At 52.6% G+C, this 27,767-nt stretch overlaps 1 protein-coding gene across 3 annotated transcripts in view; it reads left to right on the forward strand.

Annotated features, from left to right (window-relative positions):
- Window positions 1-27,767, forward strand: part of TTC28 (tetratricopeptide repeat domain 28) — a 575,569-nt gene that overhangs the window by 531,226 nt on the left and 16,576 nt on the right. For all 3 annotated transcript variants that reach the window (XM_061141642.1, XM_061141643.1, XM_061141644.1), the window contains 2 exons: window positions 13,590-13,730; window positions 24,066-24,210. In XM_061141642.1, the coding sequence (XP_060997625.1) occupies window positions 13,590-13,730; window positions 24,066-24,210 (286 nt within the window). The remainder of the gene's footprint in view (window positions 1-13,589; window positions 13,731-24,065; window positions 24,211-27,767) is intronic.

Consider the following 27,767-nt stretch of genomic DNA (forward strand, 5'->3'; position numbering starts at 1 on the left):
TCTCGTGCATCCCACCTGGGCTGGTGATCTGTTTCACCATAGATAGTATACATGCTGTTCTTTTGAAATATCCCACCCTCACATTCTCCCACAAAGTTCAAAAGTCTGTTCTATATTTCTGTGTCTCTTTTTCTGTTCTGCATATAGGGTTATCGTTATCATCTTTCTAAATTCCATATACATGTGTCAGTATGCTGTAATGTTCTTTATCTTTCTGGCTTACTTCACTCTGTATAATGGGCTCCAGCTTCATCCATCTCATTAGGACTGGTTCAAATGAATTCTTTTTAATGGCTGAGTAATATTCCATGGTATATATGTACCACAGCTTCCTTATCCATTCATCTGCTGATGGGCATCTAGGTTGCTTCCATGTCCTGGCTATTATAAACAGTGCTGCGATGAACATTGGGGTGCACGTGTCTCTTTCAGATCTGGTTTCCTCAGTGTGTATGCCCAGAAGTGGGATTGCTGGGTCATATGGCAGTTCTATTTCCAGTTTTTTAAGGAATCTCCACACTGTTTTCCATAGCGGCTGTACTAGTTTGCATTCCCACCAACAGTGTAAGAGGGTTCCCTTTTCTCCACACCCTCTCCAGCATTTATTGCTTGTAGACTTTTGGATAGCAGCCATCCTGACTGGCCTGTAATGGTACCTCATTGTGGTTTTGATTTGCATTTCTCTAATAATGAGTGATGTTGAGCATCTTTTCATGTGTTTGTTAGCCATCTGTATGTCTTCTTTGGAGAAATGTCTGTTTAGTTCTTTGGCCCATTTTTTGATTGGGTCATTTATTTTTCTGGAATTGAGCTGCAGGAGTTGCTTGTATATTTTTGAGATTAATCCTTTGTCTGTTTCTTCATTTGCTATTATTTTCTCCCAATCTGAGGGCTGTCTTTTCACCTTACTTATAGTTTCCTTTGTAGTGCAAAAGCTTTTAAATTTCATTAGGTCCCATTTGTTTAGTTTTGCTTTTATTTCCAATAATCTGGGAGGTGGGTCATAGAGGATCTTGCTTTGATTTATGTCGGAGAGTGTTTTGCCTATGTTCTCCTCTAGGAGTTTTATAGTTTCTGGTCTTACATTTAGATCTTTAATCCATTTTGAGTTTATTTTTGTGTATGGTGTTAGAAAGTGTTCTAGTTTCATTCTTTTACAAGTGGTTGACCAGTTTTCCCAGCACCACTTGTTAAAGAGGTTGTCTTTTTTCCATTGTATATCCTTGCCTCCTTTGTCAAAGATAAGGTGTCCATAGGTTCGTGGATTTATCTCTGGGCTTTCTATTCTGTTCCATTGATCTATATTTCTGTCTTTGTGCCAGTACCATACTGTCTTGATGACTGTGGCTTTGTAGTAGAGTCTGAAGTCAGGCAGGTTGATTCCTCCAGTTCCATTCTTCTTTCTCAAGATTACTTTGGCTATTCGAGGTTTTTTGTATTTCCATACAAATTGTGAAATTCTTTGGTCTAGTTCTGTGAAAAATACCGTTGGTAGCTTGATAGGGATTGCATTGAATCTATAGACTGCTTTGGGTAGAATAGCCATTTTGACAATATTAATTCTTCCAATCCATGAACACGGTATGTTTCTCCATCTGTTTGTGTCCTCTTTGATTTCTTTCATCAGTGTTTTATAGTTTTCTATGTATAGGTCCTTTGTTTCTTTAGGTAGATATACTCCTAAGTATTTTATTCTTTTTGCTGCAATGGTGAATGGTATTGTTTCCTTCATTTCTCTTTCTGTTTTTTCATTGTTAGTATATAGGAATGCAAGGGATTTCTGTGTGTTAATTTTATATCCTGCAACTTTACTATATTCATTGATTAGCTCTAGTAATTTTCTGGTAGAGTCTTTAGGGTTTTCTATGTAGAGGATCATGTCATCTGCAAACAGTGAGAGTTTTACTTCTTCTTTTCCTATCTGGATTCCTTTTACTTCTTTTTCTGCTCTGATTGCTGTGGCCAGAACTTCCAACACTATGTTGAATAGTAGTGGTGAGAGTGGGCACCCTTGTCTTGTTCCTGATTTCAGGGGAAATGCTTTCAATTTTTCACCATTGAGGGTGATGCTTGCTGTGGGTTTGTCATATATAGCTTTTATTATGTTGAGGTATGTTCCTTCTATTCCTGCTTTTTGGAGAGTTTTAATCATAAATGAGTGTTGAATTTTGTCAAAGGCTTTCTCTGCATCTATTGAGATAATCATATGGTTTTTATCTTTCAGTTTGTTAATGTGGTGTATTACATTGATTGATTTGCGGATATTAAAGAATCCTTGCATTCCTGGGATAAAGCCCACTTGGTCATGGTGTATGATTTTTTTAATATGTTGTTGGATTCTGTTTGCTAGAATTTTGTTAAGGATTTTTGCATCTATGTTCATCAGTGATATTGGCCTGCAGTTTTCTTTTTTTTGTGGCATCTTTGTCTGGTTTTGGAATTAGGGTGATGGTGGCCTCATAGAATGAGTTTGGAAGCTTACCTTCTTCTGCAATTTTCTGGAAGAGTTTGAGTAAGATAGGTGTTAGCTCTTCTCTAAATTTTTGGTAGAATTCAGCTGTGAAGCCATCTGGTCCTGGGCTTTTGTTTGCTGGAAGATTTTTGATGACAGTTTCAATTTCCTTGCTTGTGATGGGTCTGTTAAGATCTTCTGTTTCTTCCTGGTTCAGTTTTGGAAAGTTATACTTTTCTAAGAATTTGTCCATTTCATCCAAGTTGTCCATTTTATTGGCATAGAGCTGCTGGTAGTAGTCTCTTATGATCCTTTGTATTTCAGTGTTGTCTGTTGTGATCTCTCCATTTTCATTTCTAATTTTGTTAATTTGGTTCTTCTCTCTTTGTTTCTTAATGAGTCTTGCTAATGGTTTGTCAATTTTGTTCATTTTTTCAAAAAACCAGCTTTTAGCTTTGTTGATTTTTGCTATGGTCTCTTCAGTTTCTTTTGCATTTATTTCTGCCCTGATTTTTAAGATTTCTTTCCTTCTGCTAACCCTGGGGTTCTTCATTTCCTCCTTCTCTAATTGCTTTAGGTGTAGAGTTAGGTTATTTATTTGGCTTTTTTCTTGTTTCTTGATGTAAGCCTGTAATGCTATGAACCTTCCCCTTAGCACTGCTTTTACAGTGTCCCATAGGTTTTGGGTTGTGTGTTTTCATTTTCAATTCATTTCTATACATATTTTGATTTCTTTTTTGATTTCTTCTATGATTTGTTGGTTATTCAGAAGCGTGTTATTTAGCCTCCATATGTTTGAATTTTTAACAATTTTTTTCCTGTAATTGAGATCTAATCTTACTGCACTGTGGTCAGAAAAGATGACTGGAATGATTTCAATTTTTTTGAATTTTCCAAGACCAGATTTATGGCCCAGGATGTGACCTATTCTGGAGAAGGTTCCGTGTGCACTTGAGAAAAAGGTGAAGTTGATTGTTTTGGGGTGAAATGTCCTATAGATATCAATTAGGTCTAGCTGGTCCATTGTGTCATTTAAGGTTTGTGTTTCCTTGTTAGTTTTCTGTTTAGTTGATCTGTCCATAGTTGTGAGTGGGGTATTAAAGTCTCCCACTATTATTGTGTTACTATTAATTTCCTCTTTCATACTCGTTAGTGTTTGCCGTACATATTGCGGTGCTCCTATGTTGGGTGCATATATATTTATAATTGTTATATCTTCTTCTTGGATTGATCCTTTGATCATTATGTAGTGTCCTTCTTTGTCTCTTTTCACATCCTTTATTTGAAAGTCTATTTTATCTGATATGAGTGTTGCGACTCCTGCTTTCTTTTGGTCTCTGTTTGCGTGAAATATTTTTTTCCAGCCCTTCACTTTTAGTCTGTATGTGTCTCTTGTTTTGAGGTGGGTCTTTTGTAGACAGCATATATAGGGGTCTTATTTTTGTATCCATTCAGCCAATCTTTGTCTTTTGATTGGGGCATTCAACCCATTTACATTTAAGGTAATTATTGATAGGTGTGGTCCTGTTGCCATTTACTTTGTTGTTTTGGGTTGACGTTTATACAACCTTTATGCATTTCCTGTCTAGAGAAGATCCTTTAGCATTTGTTGAAGAGCTAGTTTGGTGGTGCTGAATTCTCTCAGCTTTTGCTTGTCTGTAAAGCTTTTGAATTCTCCTTCATATCTGAATGAGATCCTTGCTGGATACAGTAATCTAGGCTGTAGGTTATTCTCTTTCATTACTTTCAGTACGTCCTGCTATTCCCTTCTGGCCTGGAGAGTTTCTATTGATAGATCAGCTGTTATCCTTATGGGAATCCCTTTGTGTGTTATTTGTTGTTTCTCCCTTGCTGCTTTTAGTATTTGTTCTTTGTGTTTGATCTTTGTTAATTTGATTAATATGTGTCTTGGGGTGTTTCGCCTTATGTTTATCCTGTTTGGGACTCTCTTGGTTTCTTGGACTTGGGTGGCTATTTCCTTCCCCATTTTAGGGAAGTTTTCAGCTATTATCTCCTCGAGTATTTTCTCATGGCCTTTCTTTTTGTCTTCTTCTTCTGGGACTCCTATGATTCGAATGTTGGGGCGTTTCACATTGTCCCAGAGGTCCCTGAGGTTGTCCTCATTTCTTTTGATCCTTTTTTCTTTTTTCCTCTCTGCTTCATTTATTTCCACCATTTTATCTTCTACCTCACTTATCCTATCTTCTGTCTCCGTTATTCTACTCTTGGTTCCCTCCAGAGTGTTTTTGATCTCATTCATTGCATTATTCATTTTTAATTGACTCTTTTTTATTTCTTCTAGGTCTTTATTAAACATTTCTTGCATCTTTTCAATCTTTGTTTCCAGGCTATTTATCTGTAACTCCATTTTGTTTTCAAGATTTTGGATCATTTTTATTATCATTATTCTAAATTCTTTTTCAGGTAGATTCCCTATCTCCTCCTCTTTTGTTTGACTTGGTGGGCATTTTTCATGTTCCTTTACCTGTTGGGTATTTCTCTGCCTTTTCATCTTGTTTAGATTGCTGTGTCTGGAGTGGGCTTTCTGTATTCTGGAGGTCTGTGGTTCCTTTTTCTTGTGGAGGATTTACCCAGTGGGTGGGGTTAGACGATTGGCTTGTCAAGGTTTCCTGGTTAGGGAGGCTTGCGTCAGTGTTCTGGTGCATGGAACTTGATTTCTTCTCTTTGGAGAGCAATGGAGTGCCCAGTAATGAGTTTTGAGATGGGTCTATGTGTTAGGTGTGAACTTGAACAGCCTGTATGTTGACATTCAGGGCTATGTTCCTGCGTTGCTGGAGAATTTGCGTGGTATGTCTTGCTCTAAAACTTATTGGCTCTTGGGTGGTGGTTGGTTTCAGTGTAGGTATAGAGGCTTTTGGACAGTCACTTATTACTTAAAGTTCCATGTAGTCAGGAGTTTTCTGGTGTTCTCAGGTTTGTGGCTTAAGTCTCCTGCCTCTGGATTTCAGTTTTATTCTTCCTGTAGTCTCAGGACTTCTCCAACTCTACAGCACTGATAATAAAATTTCTAGGTTAATGGTGAAAAGATTCTCCCCTGTTAGGGACACCCAGAGAGGTTCACAGAGTTACAAGAAGAAGAGGAGAGGAAGGAGGGAGATAGAGATGAGCAGGAGGAGAAAAAGGGGGACTCAAGAGGAGAGAGACAGATCTACACAGTTGTCTGTTCCCAGAGTGTTCTCCGTAGCCCAGACACGCACAAAGATTCACAGAATTGGATTGGGAAGAGAAGGGGAAAGGAGAAAATAGAGGTGTTCTGAGGTAAAAAACGGAGAGTCAAGATTGGGAGAGAGTAATCAACACACTCCTGAATAAAAATGGGAACTGAATATTGGATTCTTAAATGTTCACAATTTATATCATATACTGAAAAACAAAAAATTACAAATCTAGAGTAGAGGTTAGACTCTTAAAAATACTATATTAAAAATAAAAACCAAAACACACACAAAAAATTTTAGAAATATATATGAAGTTCGGTTTAAAAATAGGTCTTCTCTCTTTTTTTTTTTTTGGTAAGGTTATAGTGTGTTGAAAATGAAAATTAAGGAGTAGTAGAGGAGTACTAGAGGACTTTAAAAGAAATAAGAGAAAAAGAAAAATAGAAGAGAAAAAGGAAAGAAAAAAAAAAAGGAAATAAAGAAAAAAAAAAAAAAAAGGAAAGAAAAAAAAAATTTTTCCCCCTAATTAAAAAAATCGTAAAAATCATGAAAATGAAAGTTAAGGAGTAATGGGGGAGTAATAGGGAATTTTAAAGGAAAATAAAAGAGAAAAAATAAAAAAGAAAAAAAAAAAGTAAAAATATATCTAGGAATTTCTCTGGAGCTGTTGCGGTCAGTATGGGTTTGGCTCAGTTTCAGATAGCTCCTCGTTCCAGCTTACACTTCTCGATATCTACAGGCCCCTTCTGGTGTAGTCGGTGTTTTCTACAGGGATTTTAATCTGTTGCACCAGTCCCTTCTGAAGCGGTTCCCTTTGTTTATTTGGCTTCTGTTTGCCGGTCTCTTCAGAGCCTCATTTCCGCCCTGACACAGGCGGGCGGAGGTGGACTCTTATTCAGGTAGCTAGTTCCGTGGCTCTGCGGGGAGGGGCTGGCGCCGCGGGGAGGGGCTGGCGCTGCTTTCTCCGTCTGCGCCGCTCAGGCTCCCGGCTGCTCTATATGGAGCGCGCCCCGCGCTGCGCGCGGTTCCAGCCCTTGGGTGTTCCACAAAAGCGCGGAGCAAAAAGCTGCACCTGCTCTCTGCGCCTTCCCCGTCAGAGCGGTCCAGGCAGCCAGGGCCTTGGTGGGCGCACTCTCCCCAGGTGTGGCGCGCCCCCTCCCCTCCGCGGACCCAGTCTCAGTTTCCGCTGGCGCCAGTCGGGTGCGCGCGCCTTCTGCCCTCCGCGTCCCCAGCCCCAGTCCCCGCCCGCGCCGGTCGGGTGCCTGCGCCCTGTGTCTCGCCGCGACCTTCCCCTCCCCCCTGCCTCCTGCCTCCGGCGGGGCTGGGCCGGTCGGCAGCCTGCGAGCTCTTCTCTGGACTTTCTCGGTCCCTTTGTTCTGCGAACGGCCGGCAGTGTGTTCGGGCCGGTTAATTTTCTCTCTCTTGGTCTCCCACAGTTCAAGTTGGCAACTCACAGAAGCTCCCTCTGATTGTCCTCAGGGCACTCAGGCCCGGACCCTAGCCCAAGCAATGCCGCCTAAGACTCCCTGGGACGGATCTCCATCCTTAGCTCTTTTGTCTCACTTTTTATCCTTTATATTTTGTCCTACCTCCTTTTGAAGACAATGGGCTGCTTTTCTGGGCGCCTGATGACCTCAGCTAGCGATCGGAAGTTGTTTTGTGATGTTTGCTCTGCGTTCAGTTATTCTTTTGATGAATTTGTAGGAGAGAAAGTGGTCTCCCCATCCTACTCCTCCGCCATCTTGGCTCCTCCCCACAACACCTTTTATAAAACTTTTGGCTGCATGGCCTCTTTGTTGTGGCATGCATCTCTCATTGCAGAGCACAGGCTCTAGAGCACGTGGGCTTCTTGAGTCACAGCATGTGGGCTCTCTAACTGCAGTATGCAAGCTTAGTTGTCCCATGGTATATGGGATCTCAGTTCCCTGATGAGGGGGTCTTACTCACGCCCCCTGCATTGGAAGGTGGATTCTTAACCACTGGACCACCAGGGAAGTCCCAGTCCTTTCTTTTTTAATATAAGCATTTAGGGCTATAAATGTATCTCTAAGTCTTTATTTATGTCCCACAAATTTTATGTTGTACTTAGAATTTTGTTCAGCTCGAAATATTTTCCTAATTTCACTTAAGACTTCTTGTATAACAGTTTTTTAGAAGTGAGTTGTTTGGTTTCCAAGAGTTTGGAGACTTTCCTGTTGTTTTTTTACTTTCAAATCTAAATCCATGGTGGGTGAAGAACTTATTTTGCATGATTTCAATTTTTAAAAAACTATTAAGGTTTGTTTTATGACTGAGGATATGGTCTATCTTGGGGAATACTCACTATGAATTTGACAAGAATATGTATTGAACTTTTGTTGGGTGGAGTTTTCTCTGAATGTCAGTTATATTCAGTTGGTTGATGGTATTGTTAAGTTGTTTTGTATCTTATTGATTTTCTGTGTACCAATTCTGTCAACTACTGAGAAAGGAGCATTGAAGTCTCAATTTATGCACCTCTCTTTTCAGTTCTGTCACTTTTTACATCATATATTTTGAAGCTCTGTTGAAAGGTGAAAACACATTTAGAACCGTTGTGCATTCCTGATGAATTGGCCCTTTTATCATTGTGTAATGTCCCTCTTTATCCCTGGTAATTTTCTTTGCTTTGAAGTCTACTTGTATACAAGTCTACTTGTTAACATAAGCACTCCAGCTTTGTTTTGGAATAATATTTGCATGGTCTATCTCTTTGCCTTTTACTTTACTCCTTCTAATATCATTATATTTGAGGAGACTTTCTTGTAGAAGCATTTAATTAGATTATTTTTAAATTCCATTCTGTCAGCTCCTACATTTAGACCATTTATGTTTAATATAATTATTGATATGTGTGGGCTTATGTATGTCATATCAGTATTTGAATATTTGTTTTCTGTTGGTTCTTTGTTTTTTATTCCTTTAATTCCCCATTCCTGCCTTATTTTGGAGTTTTGAACTTTTAAAAAATTCATTTTAATTTATCTCTTATGTCTTTGACTGTCTCTTTTATAACTTTTAAAATAATTATTCTAGAGATTATAATACATATATACTTTTTATAGTTTGCAGTTTACTTGCTGTTGATACTTTATTAATTTGAATGAAATGTAAAAGTCTCATCACCATATGGGAACCTCTACCACCACACAACCTGCCGCCTGCCCCCCCCCCCCCCCCATCTTGCATTTGTCTTATATACTACATCTACTTATGTGAAAACTCCAGGAGACAGTGTGAGGAGAAGAATAGTCTATTATATTTACTCAGACATCTGATATTTATATTACTCTCCCTTTTTTCTTGATGTTCCTGATGCTTTCTTATGTCATTTTTCTTCTTCCATTAGCAATTATTTTAGAGTAGGTCAATTGACAGGATTGTTTGTGGCCTGTAACATGAGAACAGAGATGAGAGAATAAGAAAAATGGGGGGTTTTCTCTGTTGTCTCTGAGCTGGAAATAGAGATCATCTTCTCCTGGAAGTCTCTGTTCATGCTGATGCCCACTTCTGCAGAGAAGGGGGGCTACAGAGAAGGGGGAGCTGCAGAGAGTTGTCTGATGGATTCTGCAGAGACAAAGAATGTGATGTTCAGTTGTGATTTGGTGCCATTTTGAATTCTGATCTTCTTCCCACGTTTGCCTGATACTAACTTTTCGTGTTCCTCAGACATCCTATTCCATGCAGTCCAGACAGAGAGTGCAGTGACATTCATTCAGAAAGATGGAGTGCTTACTCCATGTGCTTACTCCATATCACCTGGAACTAGAACCTGGCATAGCAGGATATTTATAACAAATATTTAATAATATTTATTGGGCAAATAAATGAATGAGCTATCAAACAATTGGTCCCAAGCTCTGTCTTTAGCACCAGACCTGAATTTCTAAGTCTCCAGCCCTTTTGGAATGAAGACCATCTCAATAATAGAGTCAGTATCTGCACAATTGGCATCACCAATACAGAGTCCTGTCTGCATGTTCATCATGTCCAAACTAAACCCATTCCTCTTCCACTGAAGACCAGCTCCTATTTTCAGTTTCTTTATTTGCCACCACGGGCTCATCTGCTATAAATTAACTGCTAGTTGTCTTTTATCCTTTTCCTTCAATGAGTTTCAGGCAAACAAGTTCTCTGTTTGGTGGTATTTTCCTGATAGTTCTCGCTTTCTCATTCACCACCTTGCCACCCTAGTTTACACATCTAGACTTATGAGTTAAGTTGGCCCAACCACAGGACAAGCAGAACCATTGTTGGTGACAGTAGAGAGCAAATAATGAGGAGGAACCAGGAACGTGGGGTCATGGCCAGGAATGTCCATTTATAGGGAGGGAGACGGGATTTGGGGGAGGAGGGAGCTGCTACCCAGATCTCCAAGCCTGAGGGCTGTGGAAAGCTTGCCTCACTTGGGGGTGTTGAGACCCAGGCACACTGATGTATTATTAACATCGCAGTGACTCCCGATAACTGGGCTCCCAGTAGGTGTGAGGGGACAGCAGTCTCCTTCGGGCTTGGCCCTGGGCCTTCAGGGCTGCTTCTGAGCAGTGCTGCTAAAAGCCACCTGATTTTCTCTCTCCGCCCCGTGTAGTCCATGTTCTCCACTCTGGGTCAGCTGACTGCCTCTCAGACAACCGCCCTGAGCCCACCAGAAGCCTGGACTGACAGCTCTCCACTGCCTTCCAGGTTCAAGGCCCTACCCCTCTCTCTCCTTTCTCTCCGCCACTCTTACCATCTCCTCCAGCTCACCAGGGCTAGTCTCTGGGCCCCAGAGAGCCCCCTACTCTCTTACCTCCATGCCTTCTCATACCATTCCATCCCCTGATTCCCACACACCACCCCAGTCGCTTCCTGTCTAAGCTGTCCTTCCAGTGCTTCTCAGATTCCGATGATTCCAGAGGGCTCTCGCACACTCCCTTCCTTGACTCCAGGCTGACACCCTCCTGCCTTCTTCTTAACCCACCTTAGCCAGTGATCACTGGTCATACTGGATGTATTGTACCTTGAAAGCATGTTACTGTCTTCTGTCTGGCCTCTGTGGCTCTTGCATGTAGCTCTCGGTTAGTAATCCTTGTTGGATCAAAGTGAATGGAACCAGACCAGCTGCTGTGCCATCTCTAGAAAGTCTCTTAGAGAGATGAGAGGGCTGTGACTGTGATATGACAACCACTGATGGTAAGGCACTTGGGCTCCCTGCCGTACAGATGAGGCTCGCTTTGTAAATGGGAGATTCCCTTATCTGTGACATCACCTGTTTGTTTTTCCCTTTGGTGTTAATACTCTGAAGGGTCAGGAAATAGGAAACAACCACATTAAGCATGAGATTCTGAGGGCTCCGTCTGCAGCTGACAGGGAGAGCAGAGCTGCAAGATAATGGAGGCTGATGCCGGTGCAGTCGATTCTTCTCCCCTTTGCAAAGCGCTGAGTGACAAGCAGATTTCTCAGCTCGGAGCAGGCCGTCATGTTCAGATGATAAATGTGTCCCTGGACAGAAGAGCTTGTTGAGTGATATTTACCAGGGTCTCCATGAAGGGCCCTGAGCTCCCAAGGGAGCATTTTCAACCTTCAGCTGCTGGCCTGGTCGACTGACACCCGTGGGGTGGCAGGAGGAATAAAGCTTCGTTCCCTGCTCTCCAGCCGGGTGGAGGCAGGGTGATTTGTTTAGGTGCTCGGAAGTTTCCTGGTTCGTCTTGTTTCCTGTCTTCATTCCCTCCCTTCCCTGTCAAAGCCCAGCAGAGAGAGATGGAATGTGCGAGAGGCTTGGAACCTCAGAGGGGGAGGGGTGGGAGTCAGGCCTGGCTCCACCGCTGAGTGCTTCTGGGCTAGCTCCTCAGCTTCTCCAGGCCTAGAGGAGATGACGAGAGCTGCCTCACAGGCTTGCTGTACAGATGAAATCACATCTGGCCAGAAATACCCTGCATGTTGTAAGATGCTCTCCGGTGCTGGCGTAGTTGAGCCATTCTTCCTTGTACACCTGCTGTGTGCCAGGCAGTGTGCTGGGTTTGAAGGGCCGGGTTTAGTTGTGGGGCCGGGAGGAAGTCGGGCCAGTAATGCCTTGATCAGCCATTGGTGTGGTTCTGGGGTGAAGGAGGGTCGCTGGCTCAGAGATCACACCTCTTTGCCATCTCTGAAAGCTGTCCGTCTCCCAGCACTTCTCTGGGGCTCAGCTCCTGGGATCCCCTCCCAGTGGTGGGGCGTTGGTGTGACCTTCTCCAAGGAGCACGGCTGAGTAGGGCTCTGGCGCCTCATGCCAGGCTCTGCAGAGACAGGACCGACAGGCACACTTGCACGCGGGGTTTGTTGTGGGGAGTTGGCTCACACAGTTGTGAAGGCCAAGACGCCCCGGGTCTGTTGTTGGCGAGCCAGAGACGGAGAGCCGGTGGTGTAAGCTGTGGGGCGTCCATGTTTGAGGTGGGAAGCGCCACACCCCAGCTTCGGGGAGGCGGGCGGGGAGGCCCCTCTCACTCCTCTTGTCCTCCAGTTCAGATGCTCAGCGGGCTGGACGGGGCCCACCGAGCCGGGGAGAGCAGTTTGCTTCCCTCAGTCTAGATTCCGATGTTAATCTCACCTGGAAACGCCCTCACAGGCACACCCAGAGGAATGCTGGGCCGGGCACCCCGGGGCCCGCTCAAGTTGACACCTAATATGGACCCTCTCATCTGGGCTGACGCTCAGGTAGAGCCTTCAGGTGTACTAAGTGGCATCACACGCTGCATCTCGTTGGCCCCAGGACGACCCGGGGGAAAGTCCTCCCCTTCTCTGTCCTGTGATCCAGATGCCAGGGGCTCACCGGCCTGGCTGTTGGAGGCAGGCCGTGCTCACCCTCAGCCTGAGTCTCGGTGCGCCGAGCTCTTCTCTCTGGCAGTGGGTCTGTCCCTGCCCAGGTTCTACTTCTCCTGCACGTGAGCAGCTTACGTGGCTGGTCCGTCAGTCTGTCCTGTGCCCCCAGCGCTCTCTACCCTCCACCCGCTCCTTAGGCAGCAGGAGCTTTAGACACAGTTGCCGTGCGGGCTGGGAGTCGCCTGTGAGCGGACGTCACTGCATTTCCAGAGTCTGGAAGCAACGGGCGCTGAAGGAAGGCGGGTCCCCACACATGGAGCGGCCTTTGCTGAGCCCCAGGTGCAGTGGCCGGGGTCGAGGTGGGCCTGGGGGCGGCCAGCACTCCCTCGACACGTCTGCAACCACGCAAGCTGCCTCTGCTTGGTCTGTCAGGGCCACGGGGCACGGCTTTTACGTTTAATATGCCCTCTCTTATTTTACTCAGACTGGTGAATCAAGACAGTCCTGAGTACTTCTGTTTATTTAAAACCCATAGTGAGATGCTCTTTTGCAGTCTGTCATAGGGGAAATACGAATTTAGTAATTCAAAACTTATAACATCTTCATGCTGACCTTGGAATGGGCTTCAATCAGCCGTGTTTCTCAAGCCTTCATTTCAGCAGTCCCCCTTTGCCTGGCCTTGCCGCCACTCTTGGGCATGTCTGTGTCCTCGTCGGGAAAAGTGCCTTTAGGGGCTGTGCATCCCCTGCTGGGTGTGGCACCTGGCACAGGCAGGCGCTTAGTTACTGGTTCCGAGCTGGAGTGGACCGGAGCTCCTGCCACACCGCGCCCTTGCCCAAGCCCTGTGCTGGCGGAGTGCCCACTGGCCAGCAGGACACAGCAAGTGGTGCCATTCATTCAGCAAGGGGCGATTCCACACCCCGTCCATGTGGGGCACAGGCTGGATGCAGGGAGTGCAGCCTGGGCCCTGGTGCAATCCCTTCCTGAAGAGGGTTTGCAGCCAGGGGGCAGTGCTGGACATGAGCAGGAGGACTGTGGGGAGCAGAAGGGGGACAAGGGGAGCATGAGGGGATTCTGGAGGAGCCGGGCCACACTGGAGCCTCGGACGGGGCCTTGGAGCAGGCCTGCAGCACTCAGCGCCTTTCTCTGCTGTCTCCCCGCAGGGCCTGTGCCAGCAGTGAGACCGAGAGTGAAGCCGGAGACATCATGGACCAGCAGTTCGAGGAGATGAACAACAGGCTCAACTCGGTCACCGACCCCACTGGCTTTCTCCGGATGGTTCGCCGCAACAACCTCTTTAACAGGTGCGTGTGGCCCTGCCTCCTGGGTGATGCAGCTTCTGTGACCTTCCAGCTGCGTGGGCTCTGGTGGGATGGGGGTCTGCTGGGGCAAGCGCGGTGCCCTGGCCTTTGGGGTCACAGCAGCCCTCCGGGTCGGGGGAGGAAGCGCAGCTGGCCTGACGTGACTGTCCACGTGGCTGGGTGGGAGGCCCAGGGGACGGTCGGCCGCTCCCTCCCGTGGCCTCGGGGCTGATCTCCCAGACGCCAGGAGAGGCTGCACAGAGAGCCGCATCACACACTTTCTCCCTGGCCAGCTTGTGCCAGTAGCTCACGGCCAGGCCCTGTGCCTGGACCTTTCTGGCCTGGGGCTGAGGGAGGCCAGGGGAGCAGATGCCAGCATTGCCGGGAAGGAACCCATTCCCTCCTGGGCCTGTCTCCACTACTTGACCAAAGTACTTGGCGTTGAGATGAGCCAAGGTTGAAATTGCCAGCCGGCGCGCCCCTGTGTCTTTTCACCAGGGGTGCAAGCCGAGCTGTGTCCAGATGAACAGGGGAGGCGGTTGGGGTTAAAGAGCACTTGTCCCACTGTCACTGGTTGGCAGCACCTGGGAGTCACATTTGGAGAGACCGTTCCAGAAAGACATCCTGGACGCTGAGGCCCCTGCCTCTGCAGGGTGGCAGGGGGAGCGGGCGCACGGGCTGGAGTGACCGCTGTGGGGGGGCCACTGGGCCCTGTGTGCTCCTGCTCCAGGCCCCGGTTTCCTCCCATTATTGTGCTGTCAGGGTGACAGACGCATGTTTACTTTCCCAGGGGTGAGTCAGATGGGATGGGAGCCAGGAGCCAGGGCTGAAGGGACTGGCGTCTGGTTGACAGGAGGCCAGAGACCCCGGCTGGTTCACTCCCAGTTTCCTCTGCGGCCATGTCCCCTTCGCAGGTGTCGCTCGGGGCTCTGATTTCTTGGACGGGACAGGACCAGGCGCGAGGAGGTGTGGGGTTGAGGCTGGCTGCATCCTCAGCCTCAGCTCCTCAGGCTCTGGGGTCTCTGCCAGTGCTGCCATCCCTGGTTGTAAGCTAGGGTGTGAAGAGCGCAGGACTTGGGTCTGGCCTTGTCGCGTGTCAGCTGTGGGACCTGCAGCAGGTGACTTCACCACTGTCAGCCTTTTCCTCGTCACTAAAGCGGGAACAAGCTTCCTACTTTGCAGGGTTCCCTTAACATGGGATTACAGCAGCTAATGTATGAACAGCACACGCTAGGCTTCAGAATGTGCAGAAGGCTCATAGGTGTGCTGCCTTTCTGCTGCCTTGAGTGAAGTGGGAAGGACACTGTTAAACTTGGATTCTCCCGATAATGTGGGTGGATAGACTTTGGAGGGATGAAGTGTGCATGTGCCTGTGCAGCAGCTGTTGACCGCCCCAGGTTGCGGCCTCACCCGCCCTTTCTCTTCCTGTCCCACCTCGTGTCGTTTGTGTGAGAGTGCACGCCAGAGGCCTCTGTCAGGTGTCCGCGGCCCACCTGATCTCAGGCGCGTCCGTGGGCAGGAGCCCCTCCTCCAGGGCCTTGGGTGCTGGGCAAGGAAGGGGTCAAACTAGGTGTACGCGGGGTCCTAGCTCATCATCCCTGGACAGGAAGGGGTGTGAATTTTGTATCATGGAGTTGCTTGCTTTGAGAAAACGTTTGTTGTCACTCCTAGCAGCTCTGAGGTAGGTCCAGTGAGCCCAGGACCACGGTTAGCTCACTGGTTCATTAAACAATGCGGTCAGTGCCTGCGGCCAGGCCGAGGATGGGCCAGCCTGAGGCTGGGAGGGGCTGCCAGGCCTGCAGTGGCTTCACTGCCTGGCTACTCTCTGGCCAGCTCCCTCGTCAGGCCTGACCTGCCTAAAGCCTCAAGCCTGCCCTCAGGAAGATGTCGGGAATGGAACTCCTGCACCTCTCTGCACGCCTTTTCAGTCCTGACCTCCTAGAGGCTTCTGAGGGCAGATCGGAGGAGAGGAAACAGTCTGTTTTCAGCTTTGGTGCCGGGTGCCACAGGCCTCTGCTGTCAACCACAAGTCCAGGAAGGGGAGTGCTGGGCCTCTGTCCATCCTAGCGGCCCACAGAAGCAGAGGTATCCTGGCTAGGACGGTGCGGGCGCTTGCTACCTTCCAGCCCAGCCACGGCTCTTGCAGCTGAGGGGCACACACAGGCCAGGAGGGTGGAGACCTGCCGCCCATCAGGTGCAGGGCTGTGTTTCTGGTCCCACCTCCCAGCTGTCCTGACCTCGTGGGGTCCCTGCAGGCCTTTCTCTCTGCCTCTTCGTGACTAGGAGGTCGGGCTGGTGTGTCACTGGCTGGGACGGCTGAGAAGTGGCTTTTCTGCAGACCCCACTACTGTGGGGGCTTGCAGAGCACTGGTCCCTGAGCCCGAGGAGGTGAGGTGGCAGCAGCCGTGGGTATAGCAGCGCCAGGTCCCCGCGGCAGGGCCCTCCAGCTCTGTGATTCACGGGCTGCTGACCCTGTTGTTCCGGGTGGTTCGCTGGACTGGTTGGGGATGAGGCTGCCGTGGCGGATGCAAGTCAGCTGAGACTCGGCCTTAGAATTCTGCCCCTCCCCTCCACACACTGCACAGCTTGGTCTTTGTTCTTGAGGTCACCACAACCACTATATTTCTTCTTGCCTCTGCACTTTGGCAGAAAACACAGTTGCATGTTGAGCCCAGAGCAGGCACTGCTAGTGAGGAAAAGCAAGGAGTCTCTCATTTAGCACCTGACCCTCAGGTCCCCCACTGGGCAGAGCAGCAGTGCCCAAAGGGGCCTCTGCCCCTTGTTTTGCAGAATGCTTGAGAAGTTATGCTGGAGGCTGGAACGCCGCTGTGCATGTATGGGTATGCATGTGTGTGTGTGTGTGTCTGAACCTAGGGGCAGTCAGCAGATCACTTTTCCTGAAGAAAAGAGGAAGAGGAACAGGATATGCTGTCTACTGCTCCGGGATTCTGGGTCCCAGGCCGTGCCCTGGCCTAGCAGGTGCACCCAGCCAGGACCCACTGGTGCCAGTATCCCAGAAGGATTCCGACTGCTGTTGCCACTGTCTTTGCTCTTTCCCCTTCTGGCAGTGTGTGTGAGGTAGAGGGTAGGAAGGGACTTTCTTATTGCCCAGATGTCAGTGGTTAGAACCAAAGTGGAGAGCAACAACATGTCGAGGTTTCTCCTTCTAGAGAGGGGTCACGATGGGGCCAGAGCCCTCCCTCAGCTCTGTAACCTCCAACTAATACCCCAATCACCCCCACAAAAGGGTTAATTGGCAAATGAGACTCCTTGGCCTGGTCAGGGTCCCCCAAGAGAGTCAGTGACAAAGACCAAGGGTCCTGCGAGAAGAGAGGTGGCACCACCATCCTGGGGGACCAGCCTCCCATGACCAGATGGGAGAGATTAAAGAGAGGCCCCCATGCATGGCCCGCGCGCCCATGTCAGTGCTCCGACATGGACCTGCCTGATGGGTGGGTCACATGGGCCCAGTGACAGGGCCACTGTTAGGATCCATGTCTTGCCAGCTCCAGAGACAGAGCTCCAGCTCCCAGATCCCAGCCATCTAAGGCTCCCTCCAGGTGGTCACAGCCTTTGCCTGAACTCCTCCAGTGAGCGAGAGCTCACCGCTTCTGAGGTGGTGCCTTCTGTCCTTGGAAAACACTAACTTGGCTCTGGGGGTTCTTTGTTAATGAATGAGACTCCATGAGACTCCACAGGTTTGTGGGGTGACAGGTCCTGTGTGGAACAGGACCCACAGATCACCCATGGGAACAAGGCCCTTTGGAAAGGGTGTTTCTGTGTTAGCATCAGCTGGGCAGGCCACACACACAGTGACCTCTTCTTTCTATCCCTGAGTGCATCGTAAGCCCGTCCCCCTAAGGCCCAGCTTGGGCCCCTAAAGGGGTCAGCAGGCAAAGCCTGTGTGAGGCTGGCCTGGGCATCGGGTTTTCCTAGGTGACCCGCCCCCCCACCCCAGACTGGGCTGTAGAGCAAAGAGCAGAGTGGGCCGCGCCATGGTCCCTCAGGAGGGCTGTCCCCAGCCCCTTGGTGGTACGTGTGTCCCAGCCGTTGACCAGCCTTCCCGGGAGAGCCTGCGAGCAGAAGAGGAGCCCCACGCGGCCCAGGTTTGTCCCTGAACTTGAGAGGAGTCGCGTCCCTGGAAGGGCAGGGGTCTCTGCCTGAGCCCACCCCTCGAGGAGGGAGAGGCCAGGGAGCGGGTGGTGGGTGACTGGGGAGGGGAGCAGGCAGACAGCACCGACAGCTTATTGAATAAGTACTTAAAATGCAGCCTTTGACAGCCTTCACCTCCTCGAGGAGACAGCCTTCATGTGAGGATGTTCGTGGTGGAGAGTCACTGGCTGCTTGAATATAATGGGTTCATCAATTAATCTTTCCACTGGTACCTTAAAACCCAGGCACTTGTTCAGATCTCAGGCTGGCCAGCTCCCGTTCCCTCAGGTCGCAGTTCAGAGCCCCTAGGGGATTTTTGGAGCCTCAGGCAGGGCCGAGGTGTGGGGAGGAGGAGCCCAGTGGGTCAAAGCAGCAGATGCCCGTGGAGCAGGCGCTCAGCTCCGCCTGCCAGCACTGCTCCCAGCTCCTCGAATGTGGGGCAGGAGGCCCCCTGAGGAAGGCTGGGGCCTCTTGGGACTCGTGCAGCTCATGAGGAGCAGAAGCAGGACCCCCAACCCCAAGGCCTGGGACCCTGCTGCTGTGAGTGCAGACAGGAAGCCTCCTGAACTGGCCACTGGAAAGTGAGAACCTGTGATAGAGACCTCAGGGCAGGAGAGGAGCTGTCTGAGCAAAGGTGGGCGGCACCTGGAAGGAGCTCAGCACTGTGGGGCCCTCTGGCCCTCCCTTCCCCCTCCCTCCTGCTCCCCCCTCCCCCCACCCGCACACCCTGGCCTGTGCACATCCTGCAAGCAGACCGAACGCGGTGCCCAGTGCAGCATCTGTCTGTCAGGCATTCCAGACGGGCGCAAGGCCTGAGGCTGTGGCCGCGCTGGGCCCTGGGCTCCCGGCTTCCTGATGCCTGACTGTTGAGAGCCGGTGGGGCCCTGCCCCTGCCCTGGGCCTCGGGGCCTCAGGCTTAGAGTCTCTGTTTGGAGGCTTCCAGGGACGGGCATGTGTCCGCCGGTCCAGGCCCACCCCAGCTGAGGCCCCCTCCCTCCTGTGGCCCTGAAGACGGCAGGGCCCCCGGGGAGTGTTCCTGGCTCAGCTCCCATCTTGGCCATGCGTGCACGGGGTCAGGTGGGAAGGACCTGAGTGCTGGCAGGGAGTTGAGAACTGCGTGGAGGACCTCCAGGTGCAGGGAGGCACCGGTGGGGCCCCGCCCTGCGCCTCCTCAGTCAGCCCGACCCTCCCTGCTGTCAGAATCACCCCTGTGCTCTGCCAGTCCCTGTCCCTCCGCAGAGGAGGACGGCCTGTTCTCCTGGCATAGAGACCTCCAGGTGGAAGTGGAGCCCTGGTCCCTGCAGGTCTCTGGGATGCGCCAAGCTTAGGTTTGGGTTCCTCCCTCCGAGCGGAGAGACCAGCGGGATGGACGGGACCTCAGGGCCAGGCTGGCCACCTCCGTCCCTGGGGTGTTCGGGCCTGGCGGGACCCTTGCTTAGTCCTACCTCTGGGGGGCTGAGCCCTGCTGCTCCATTTCTGCTGCTCACCTATTTCCCCGTCTTGACTGAAGGCCTGAGAAATGTGTGTGTGTTGGGGTGGGGTCCCACCACGCTGGCTCTGCATGTGCCCTCAACACCCGTCCTTCATGGGGCCCTGACTGGAAGCCAGGGCAGCTAGCCTGACGCTGAGAGCGGCACTTGGGGCCGAGACTTCCAAGTGCGCATCCCGCAGTGTCCCCAGTGTCCCCGGGCGCCTGGCAGGCCTCGGGTGGGGCCGCGTCAGCGTGTGAGCCGGCGTGAGTCCCAGCGCGCAGGGTCTTCTGCAGCCGTGCGTTATAAATCCCCTGCTTGGCGAATAGATCTCTTCATCCCCGGGGAGATTCACGAGCCGCGCGTGCTCCCCAGGCCGCCCGGCATTTGTCATCGTTCCAGAGACATAAACCACCCCGGCCTCTCCCTGCCCCGGGGCGCCTCACACCTCACCTCAGAGCTCTGCGGAGGGCGCCGAGCCCAGGCGCTCCCCCAGCCTGCCGGCCTCCCGGCCCGGGTACCGCTCAGTGCCTCTCCCATCCCGTTAGCACACAGATGGCCGTGCCGCAGAGAAAACGAGTATTTCTCCAGAAGCAGATTAATAAACATCACCTAAGGAAGGAGCTGATGTGTGAGAAAACCCTCTGTGCTGTGCTGAGGGCTGGGCTGTTAGCCCAGCTGGCGCCCCGGCAGCGAACGAGGCCTCGAGGACGGTGAGCCGGCGCCCCCTGCTGGAGCCACGTGGCGGCGCGGCTGCGAGTCCCGGGAGCCCTCCTTCCTGCGCCCGCGGAGCAGCCGGGCCGCCGCGGTCAGGTCACCTTTGTGGCCCCACTCAAGGAGGGTGGGGAGCAGAGGTGAGTGCAGGGGGCTCAGCGTGTCCTCAAGGCTGGGGGGACACAAAAAACGGCTCCCCGGCAGGTGGGAGCCCTGACCCTGCCTGCCCTGCAGCCTCCTGGCCTCCCTGAAGTGGGCTCTTCATCCCTAGGGGAGGGGTGGCCCTGCCTCCTGAGCGGTGATGTGGGTGTGGCGGGCCTGGCTGGAGCCTGAATGGGGATGCGGCCCCTCCCGCAGCTTACACGCTTGTCACAGGGGATGCATCCACCCTGTCAAAGCACCCTTACCCCATCTGAGTCCAGATTGCCGAGGCAGAGAGAAGTCAGCCAGGCTGCCGCAGAAAGCGAAGCAGTGCAGTCACCGAGGCCGCAGCCCTGGCCGAGCGCCCGCAGTGCGAGGGGGTCCTGGCTATGGTGACATTGCAAGACAGTGGGAGCAGGGAGCAGGGAACGGCCATCCCACACAGCCGCTCACACTTGTCAACCACTCCGGCCGGGGCTCGGGGCGGGCGCCGCGGACACATCCGCCAGGCAGACTCTGCCCCCGCGCCTGCAGGAGCAGCTCAGTGGGGGCTCTGGGCCGTGGCTGTGTGCTGCGGGCCAGTGAGAGCGGCCTTCGGTCACTGTGAATGTCAGATGTCCTAGTAAAAACAGAAGCCGCACACACAGGGAGCTAGTTGACTGCAGTCTGTCCCGGCCAGCGATGTGGAGGTGAGGAAACCACTGCTCTCACCTATGACCCCGGGCAGGAGGGGGGGCGGTTTCCTAGCCTGAGACCTGCCCCTGCAAGTGTGCAGATGCCCAGAGAGTGTCCTCCGAAACCGCCACTGAAGTGCCACGGCCAGCCACGTGTTTACCAGCCCTGACCAGGGACCTGACATCAACCGGCTTCCCCCCTGAACTGGCCAGGGCTGGGGGCACCATGTCCTAGCCTGGTCCCAGTTCTGGAGCCCCGCCAGAGGCCCGCAGGGAAGGGTGAAGTCCTCGGGCCTTTCTCTGATGAGCCTTGGAAGGAGCTGGCCTGGTGGAGTTGTTTTCCTGTTCAGGCACGCCTGGTGCTGAGGGTGTGGGCCGGAGCCCAGAGGCCAAGGCGCCCAGCCCGCTCACCCTGCAGCCCCACCCCCTCCACTTCCCTCAGTGCTCTGTCCCCGGCACCCCACTGTTCCACTGCCAACATGGGTGCTTCGCCCCGCGTTGTTCCTGGCCTTGGAGTGGCCTTTCCCGCCCTGTCCCCAGGTGGGCTAACCCACAGCAAGCAGTCCTCTTTCCAAGAGCCTGGCCTCCTCTCTGTGTGACCAGCAGAGTCTCTTGTACCCCGGACCCCCTTTCCCACAGCCCAGTGCAGGAACCCTTGGGCTGGCCCTCTGTGGACCCTGGCACCTTGCGGGCGTGATGCGTGTTGAGAGGGTTAGCGTTGCTGGGCCCCGGTAGGTACCTCTGGCACTTCCCGGGTTCAATAAAAAGGCCCTTCAGCCCACTTGGCCCTCCTGCCCAGACCTCCCCACTCACTGTCCCATCAGCCGAGACGCCCAGCACGTCTAGGTGAAGATGCTTCACCGCTGTCCTCCCCATCCTGCACTGTTCACCCTTTTTGCAAACGGTCTGTCCACCAAGTAGCCCCCCACTTCCTCCTGCCTCCCCCTGGCCCCCATCCCGTACAGCTTGGTTATGCTGGTCTCCTGGTACCCAGGGAAGCTCAGGGTGCTGAGCTGGTCTCACTCCAGTAGGAGCTGTTTAATTCAGGGCCTTGGGGAGTGTCCCATCAGTCCCCGTTAGGACTTGGGGACACAGCGTTGTCTGGGAACATGACACTCCCCTGGATGTCTTTGGCCAGATTAATCAGACCAGGTGCCTGAATGGGGTAACCAGCCCACCGTCCAGGCAGACACGTGTCTAGTGAGGGCGGTGCAGCGAGAGGGTGCTGCCGTCTGGCCGCTCCCCGCTCCACCCCTAAGCTGTCCTGGGGGCAGCTCTGGCTCCCAAGGATGTGAGGTCACACAGGCTGTGTGCACGGGCACACGCTGCTGTGACGGACACCACGTGTGGCACCAGACTGTCTCCTCTGGGGGGCAGTTTGGTGCTCGCTCTTTCAGGGGAGCAATGCTCTTTGTGGTGTATTCCAGGGAATTAAGTGAGCCTGTGAGTGTCACTCCAGGGTTATCAGTGCTTCACTGGCTCTGACGGCAAAGACGTGTTCCGGCCCCTGTCACTTGTGATTCCATGTTTTCTGAGTGAGGGTGACGGACGGGCGCCGTGAGCGGGCTCTCAGGCCCTCGAATCCTCTACCCTTCCTTCTCTTGTAGGAGCAGGTGGGGACGGGGGGTGCTCTCAGCCTGGCCTGGCACTGCCCTAGGGTTTAGAGTTAGGATGTTTCTGAGAACACAGCAGGGTGGGGGGGAAGGCCAGGGGATAGAGCCAGGTCTCAAAAATGCAAATAAACTTTTCACATCATTTCTTTAGATGGTCAAGCACCCTGGCTTGACCCGGGGACTGGGGGTGGGGGCTGGGCAGAAGGGTGTTCTGCTTTTCCCTTTGGTAACAATCGCAGAGCCACCGGTCCTATGTCCGGAGCACTGACTTAGCTGAGTCTGCTGTGAGGCCTGCTCTGTGTCTTAAGGTCCTAAATGTGTAGCAGAAACTCCTGAACCGTGCACAGTGTCTGAATCAGGGTTGAGGGACCACTGACTGTCTACTGGTTCTGTGGAGCCTGTCACTGGAGGGTGTGCTGAGGCCACGCCGACCAGGCTGCAGGGCCGGTTTAGCAAGACTTGAGGGGCAGCCTGTCCTTGCAGGGAATGGGCTTGTTTCCCGCCGCCATCCCTCCTCCTTCTCAGCCGTGTCCTTTGTCCTCTCTCACTGCCCAGGGCCTGCCTGCATCAGTGCCCGGCGGGAAACATTTGCTCCGTGACTCAGTTAATGCTCTCATCCTGTGTCGGTGTTGCAGGAAGGGGTACCCCCTTCCAGGCCCGAGGGTGGGCTCTTGTCTAACACTCAGAAATGAATTCTCTGAGGAGACATACATGCTGACCAAGCAAGAGACTTTATTGGGAAGGGGCGCCCTGGGGGAGAGCGGGAGGGAAGGGAGCCCAGGAAGACTGCTCTGCCACGCGGCTCGCAGTCTTAGGGTTATGGTGATGGGGTCAGTTTCTGGGTTGTCTCTGGCCAGTCTTACTCAGCGTTCTTCCTGATGGTGCATGCATTGCTCAGCCAAGATGGATGCCAGCAAGAAGGATTCTGGGAGGTGGAAGGACACGTGACATCTCCTTTTGATCTTTCCCGAAGTCTTCCAGTTGGCGGTAGATTGTTAGTTCTTGTGTTCCTTACCAGGACCTCCTGTCATAAAATAACTCACGTAAATGTTTACTGTGGTGCCTGGCCAGGGTAAGTGGTTTCAGTCAGTGTGCTTCCCCTAACATCAAGAGTGTGAAAGTTGGGGCCTTGGGGTTGAAAATACCATCTGTACTGATAAAATTTTGCCTAGAAACAATGGAACGTACATGAAAAACAAAACAGAACCTGCAGCCATGCCTGAACTGACCTGCCCCTCCGGCTGCGCTGGGGCTCCGGCGGGGCTACCACGAGCCTCTGTCTGCGGCTCCCGCCCCGGACACTAACGGGTCTCAGGGCACTGTCTTCCTGGCAGATTGGCGGCTGCCCCAATTCTCATGGTCCTCACGTTTGCCTGCCCAGTCGCACCACACGAGGATGTAATTAAATGTTTTGAACAGCGCTTCGGGACATTTGATTATGCAGAAAGGCTCCACAGCCCGTGTCGATGTTGTGTGCAGCTGGGCCGCCCGCGGCGTATCTGCGCTCACGGTGCCGCGAACGTACCTGAGGGGAGGGCGGCCTCCTGCCGGCTTCAGCCCCCCTTCTCTCCCCAGGAGCTGCCAGAGCGTGACCAGCCTGGTGGGCAGTGCTGCATCGCCTGTCAAGGACGGGGCCTCCTCTCTTCCCAGGAGGCAGAGCTCGTTCGCCAGGCCGCCGCTCCGCGCCCTGTACGACCTGCTTGTGGCGCCCATGGAAGGGGTAAGTGCCCGGCTGGCCCCTTGGCGTCAGGACGCATCACTTCCCACTCAGCACCCCATGCCCCTGCCCCCAGACACAGAACAGGCTCCTGAGACAGCGGGGGTTTTCCAGACATGGGGCTTCTCAGCCAGCCTCTAGACACTCATGTGGGCGCTGTTCTAAGGGGGCCGCTGGGCCGCAAATGGGGTCCTGGGCTCCAAGGGGGCAGACACAGGTTTGGGCCCTGGCCAGTCTCCCGGCTGGCGGTTGGGTCGACCTTGGAGTCTCAGGTGCACATGAGATGCTGCTCCTTCCCAGCATGCTCCTCAGACCTGGGGAGGTCCGGGGGCCCAGGGCAGCATGATCCCCCCATCTTCGCAGTCAGGGTGGGAGATGCGCCCATGTTAGCTCCCCTGCCCTCTGCTCATCTGAGGGTCTCGCCTGAGCAGCTTCAAGCCAGGGGCTACTTCCTGATGGGAACAGACCCTTGGCCCCTGCCCTGGGAGGACTCACTCCACTTCGGGGTCCAGCGGCAGACTCGTCCTTGTACTTGAGTTCTCGAGAAGCTTGAGCGCAGCCTCTGACAGGGTTCTGTGGCCTTGGTCTTTGCCCGTCACTGTTCGTCCAGACGCGGTTCTCTGACCGGGTGCGAGGCTGCTGAAGGGCTCAGGGATCTCGTGAATCTGAACGGCTGTGCATGAGCCCGCCAGATGTCATTGCCCACAGCTGTGGGTTAGCTCTGGCTGCTGTGACAAAATGCCACCGACTGGGTGACCTGGATTCTCACAGTTCTGGGGCTGGAAGTCCCAGGTCAGGGTGCTTGGCATCGTCAGCTTCTTGGTGGAGGCCCGCTTCCTGGCGTGAGAACAGCCACTTTCTCGTGTGTCCTCACGTGGTGGAGAGAAAGAGAGTGAGCACACTCAGGTCTCCTGTCCCCTTCACAGGGGACCCTCCTGGAGCTCCTGCCCGCATCTAAACCGAATTATCTCCCAAAGGTCCCACCTCCAGACACCATCACTGAGGGGGTAGGCGTCAACGTATGAATCTGGGAAGAGACCAACACCCAGTTCGTAACAGGCCCCTGGGAACGGCCAGGCACCTGTGCCAGTGGCGGCCGATGGAGGCTGTGCGGCCGGGCAGAGCCGTCCCCGTGTCCCGTGGCCGGCCCGGGGCCTGGCGCGTGCTGGCACTCAGTGAAGCTTACTGGCGGTACGTGGTCCAGAGATGCATTTGGCTCTCGGGTCTAGTCTGGATGCAAAACAGAAGACCCAAGACCTCAGTCAGCGAGTGGGTTCTCTGTGACCGCTCTGGGATGGCAGCTGCGCACTTTCCGAGAGGTTCGGATGCAGAAGGAAGCCGCCGGGCCTGTGGGGTAGCTCCGAGGCTGAGCCCCTGACCCTGGCCCCGAGCCGGGTGCTGGGCCTGGCTCACCTCTGGGCAGATCCCAAGTGCAGGGATGTGTCTCAGGGGACCGGCACCTGAGCGCCAGTTGTTTCGCTGGAGGATGCGCCCCTTTGGGCCCCAGAAGGCAGGGCTTGGAGGGGCCCTTCCTGGTATGGAAGGCAGAAGTCCGGGGGCGGGGGCGGGGGCGGGGGCGGCCCCTCCCTTCATCCATCACAGCATCTCCACTCAGTGGGAGGGGCTGCTTCAACCGTGAGTTGTCCCTTATGGGTCCCCTTCTGAATCCGCCCTGTGACTTTTAGACAATTTCTCTCTCTGAGGACTTTGCCCTGTGACTTAAAGAATAAAAAACCTGCCAGTGGCATTAGTGGTTGCTCGTGGCTGGACCTCTGTGTTCCTCCAGGGTGCCAGGAAGGGAAGATTTATGGACTCGAGCCCCAAACTCATTGGAACAGTGACTCTGTATGACAGTCTTTGTACAGTCTTTGTATGACTGACAGGAAGGAAACCCCGGTCCCCAATGTGCATGTGCCCAGGAGCTGTGCATGAGAATAGGTGTGACCCTCGGCAGTGTGGTCACGTCTTGAAGGAGGCATTTAGGGTGAAAACGTTCAGTTCCTGATGTTAAAAGTGTTCTCGTTTGTGACTGAGGAGTTTGAACGCAGTGAAGGAGTCAGACAGCCTCCAAAGAGACGTGGAGTGAAACCTCTCAGAGGCCGTTAGAGGGAACGGGATGGGGAAGCACCTCTCGGGACCCACTGTGGTCCAGTGAACACACTTCCCTCAGGAGCTTGTCTCGTCCCACGAGTGTTTACTGACACGTGCCGGGCACTGCTGGGCGCACTGCCTCCTGGACCCAAGGAGACACGGGGCAGGCGGCGGCCCTGTGCTCCCAGACCGTCCTCCCCGTCGGTGGGCTGGCCGTTCCCACCCTGCTCCGAGGCCACTAGAGGGCGACACCATCCACTGCTCCCGCGCTGTCAGCTGCCAGATGGAGCCAGGCCTTCTCCATGTTTTCAATGAAAATACACATCAAAACCCAAAGTCCAAGATTATGAATCACTGACACTTCAAGACTAAAGCTGTTAGCCTCTTCACATGCAGCTCATAATTATTTGAACAACTGCCTTTGTTTAGCCGCAGTCCTGATGCTAGGGGCCTAGGTCAGACGGTATGAAAAGTGGAACAGAATGATGTCTTCCCGCTGGCTTGCACCAGGACTTGATTGAATTTAGCTGAAGGGAAATACCGCCGTGGCTCTTTCCTGGAAGCCTGCCGTCCTTTGCTGTCAGGACAGGGCAAGCATGTCCAGTTATCGTTGAGGAGTCCCCGTTCCATCTGCTCACGAGTCATCAGCAAACATTAAGTCAAATCCTGTCTCAGACGCAAAGGAGAAGTGCGCCTGGTTAGTGTGAGAGGGACCAGACCCTGTGCGCGTCCGTGGCATTCACCCTGGAGTGGAGGGGAGTGCCTCACGCCCGAGCCTGGACTCGCCTCAGGAGCCCCTCGCAGCCACAGGCTGCTGCGCATGAAGCTGCTCATGCACGCAGGTCCCAGGCCGCCTTCTCCGTGAACAGACGGGGCCTCGAGGCCTGGACGTCCAGGGCCAGGAGCTGCTAGCATCCAGGACCAGATTCAGAGGCAAACATTCCCTGGGATTTGTCAAGTCACTCTTTGTACGTGATTTAGGAAGTCTCTGGGCTTGTTCTAGTTATGGTCTTTGTCCTTCTTATATTTATTTGCATGTATTTAAATCCCCTGTTCCCTGTGTTTATGGTCGTCAAACCCAAGATAGTTGGACAGGTGGGAGGAGTGAATGCTTCTGGGCAGAAGGAAAGGTCATCCGCGTCTACCTCTGCTGTTGACCAAAGACCACTCTTAGGCTAAGTGGAGTCATCGGGCTCAGGACTGCAGAAACTGACTTCCAACTTGCCGGTCACATCGGTTAGGTCAGTACCCGGCCTCCCCAGGCACCAGAGCTCCGGGGTGGCCCAGGACCTCCCCTCTGAGAACTGGAGGAGGGATCTGGCTCTGCCAGGGGCTTGGTTAGGAGAAGAGCATGGCTTTGGCTGAGTCGTGGCTGTAAAGACGAATCAAGTGGTGTGGTAACCCGACTTCTCCTTACTGGGAGATGACCACCTGGTCATGGCTGGTCTGTAAGAAGAAGGGGGGCTTTG

This window comes from Dama dama, chromosome 5 (assembly GCF_033118175.1).
Source record: "Dama dama isolate Ldn47 chromosome 5, ASM3311817v1, whole genome shotgun sequence".
In the NCBI taxonomy this organism is placed as follows: Eukaryota; Metazoa; Chordata; class Mammalia; order Artiodactyla; family Cervidae; genus Dama; species Dama dama.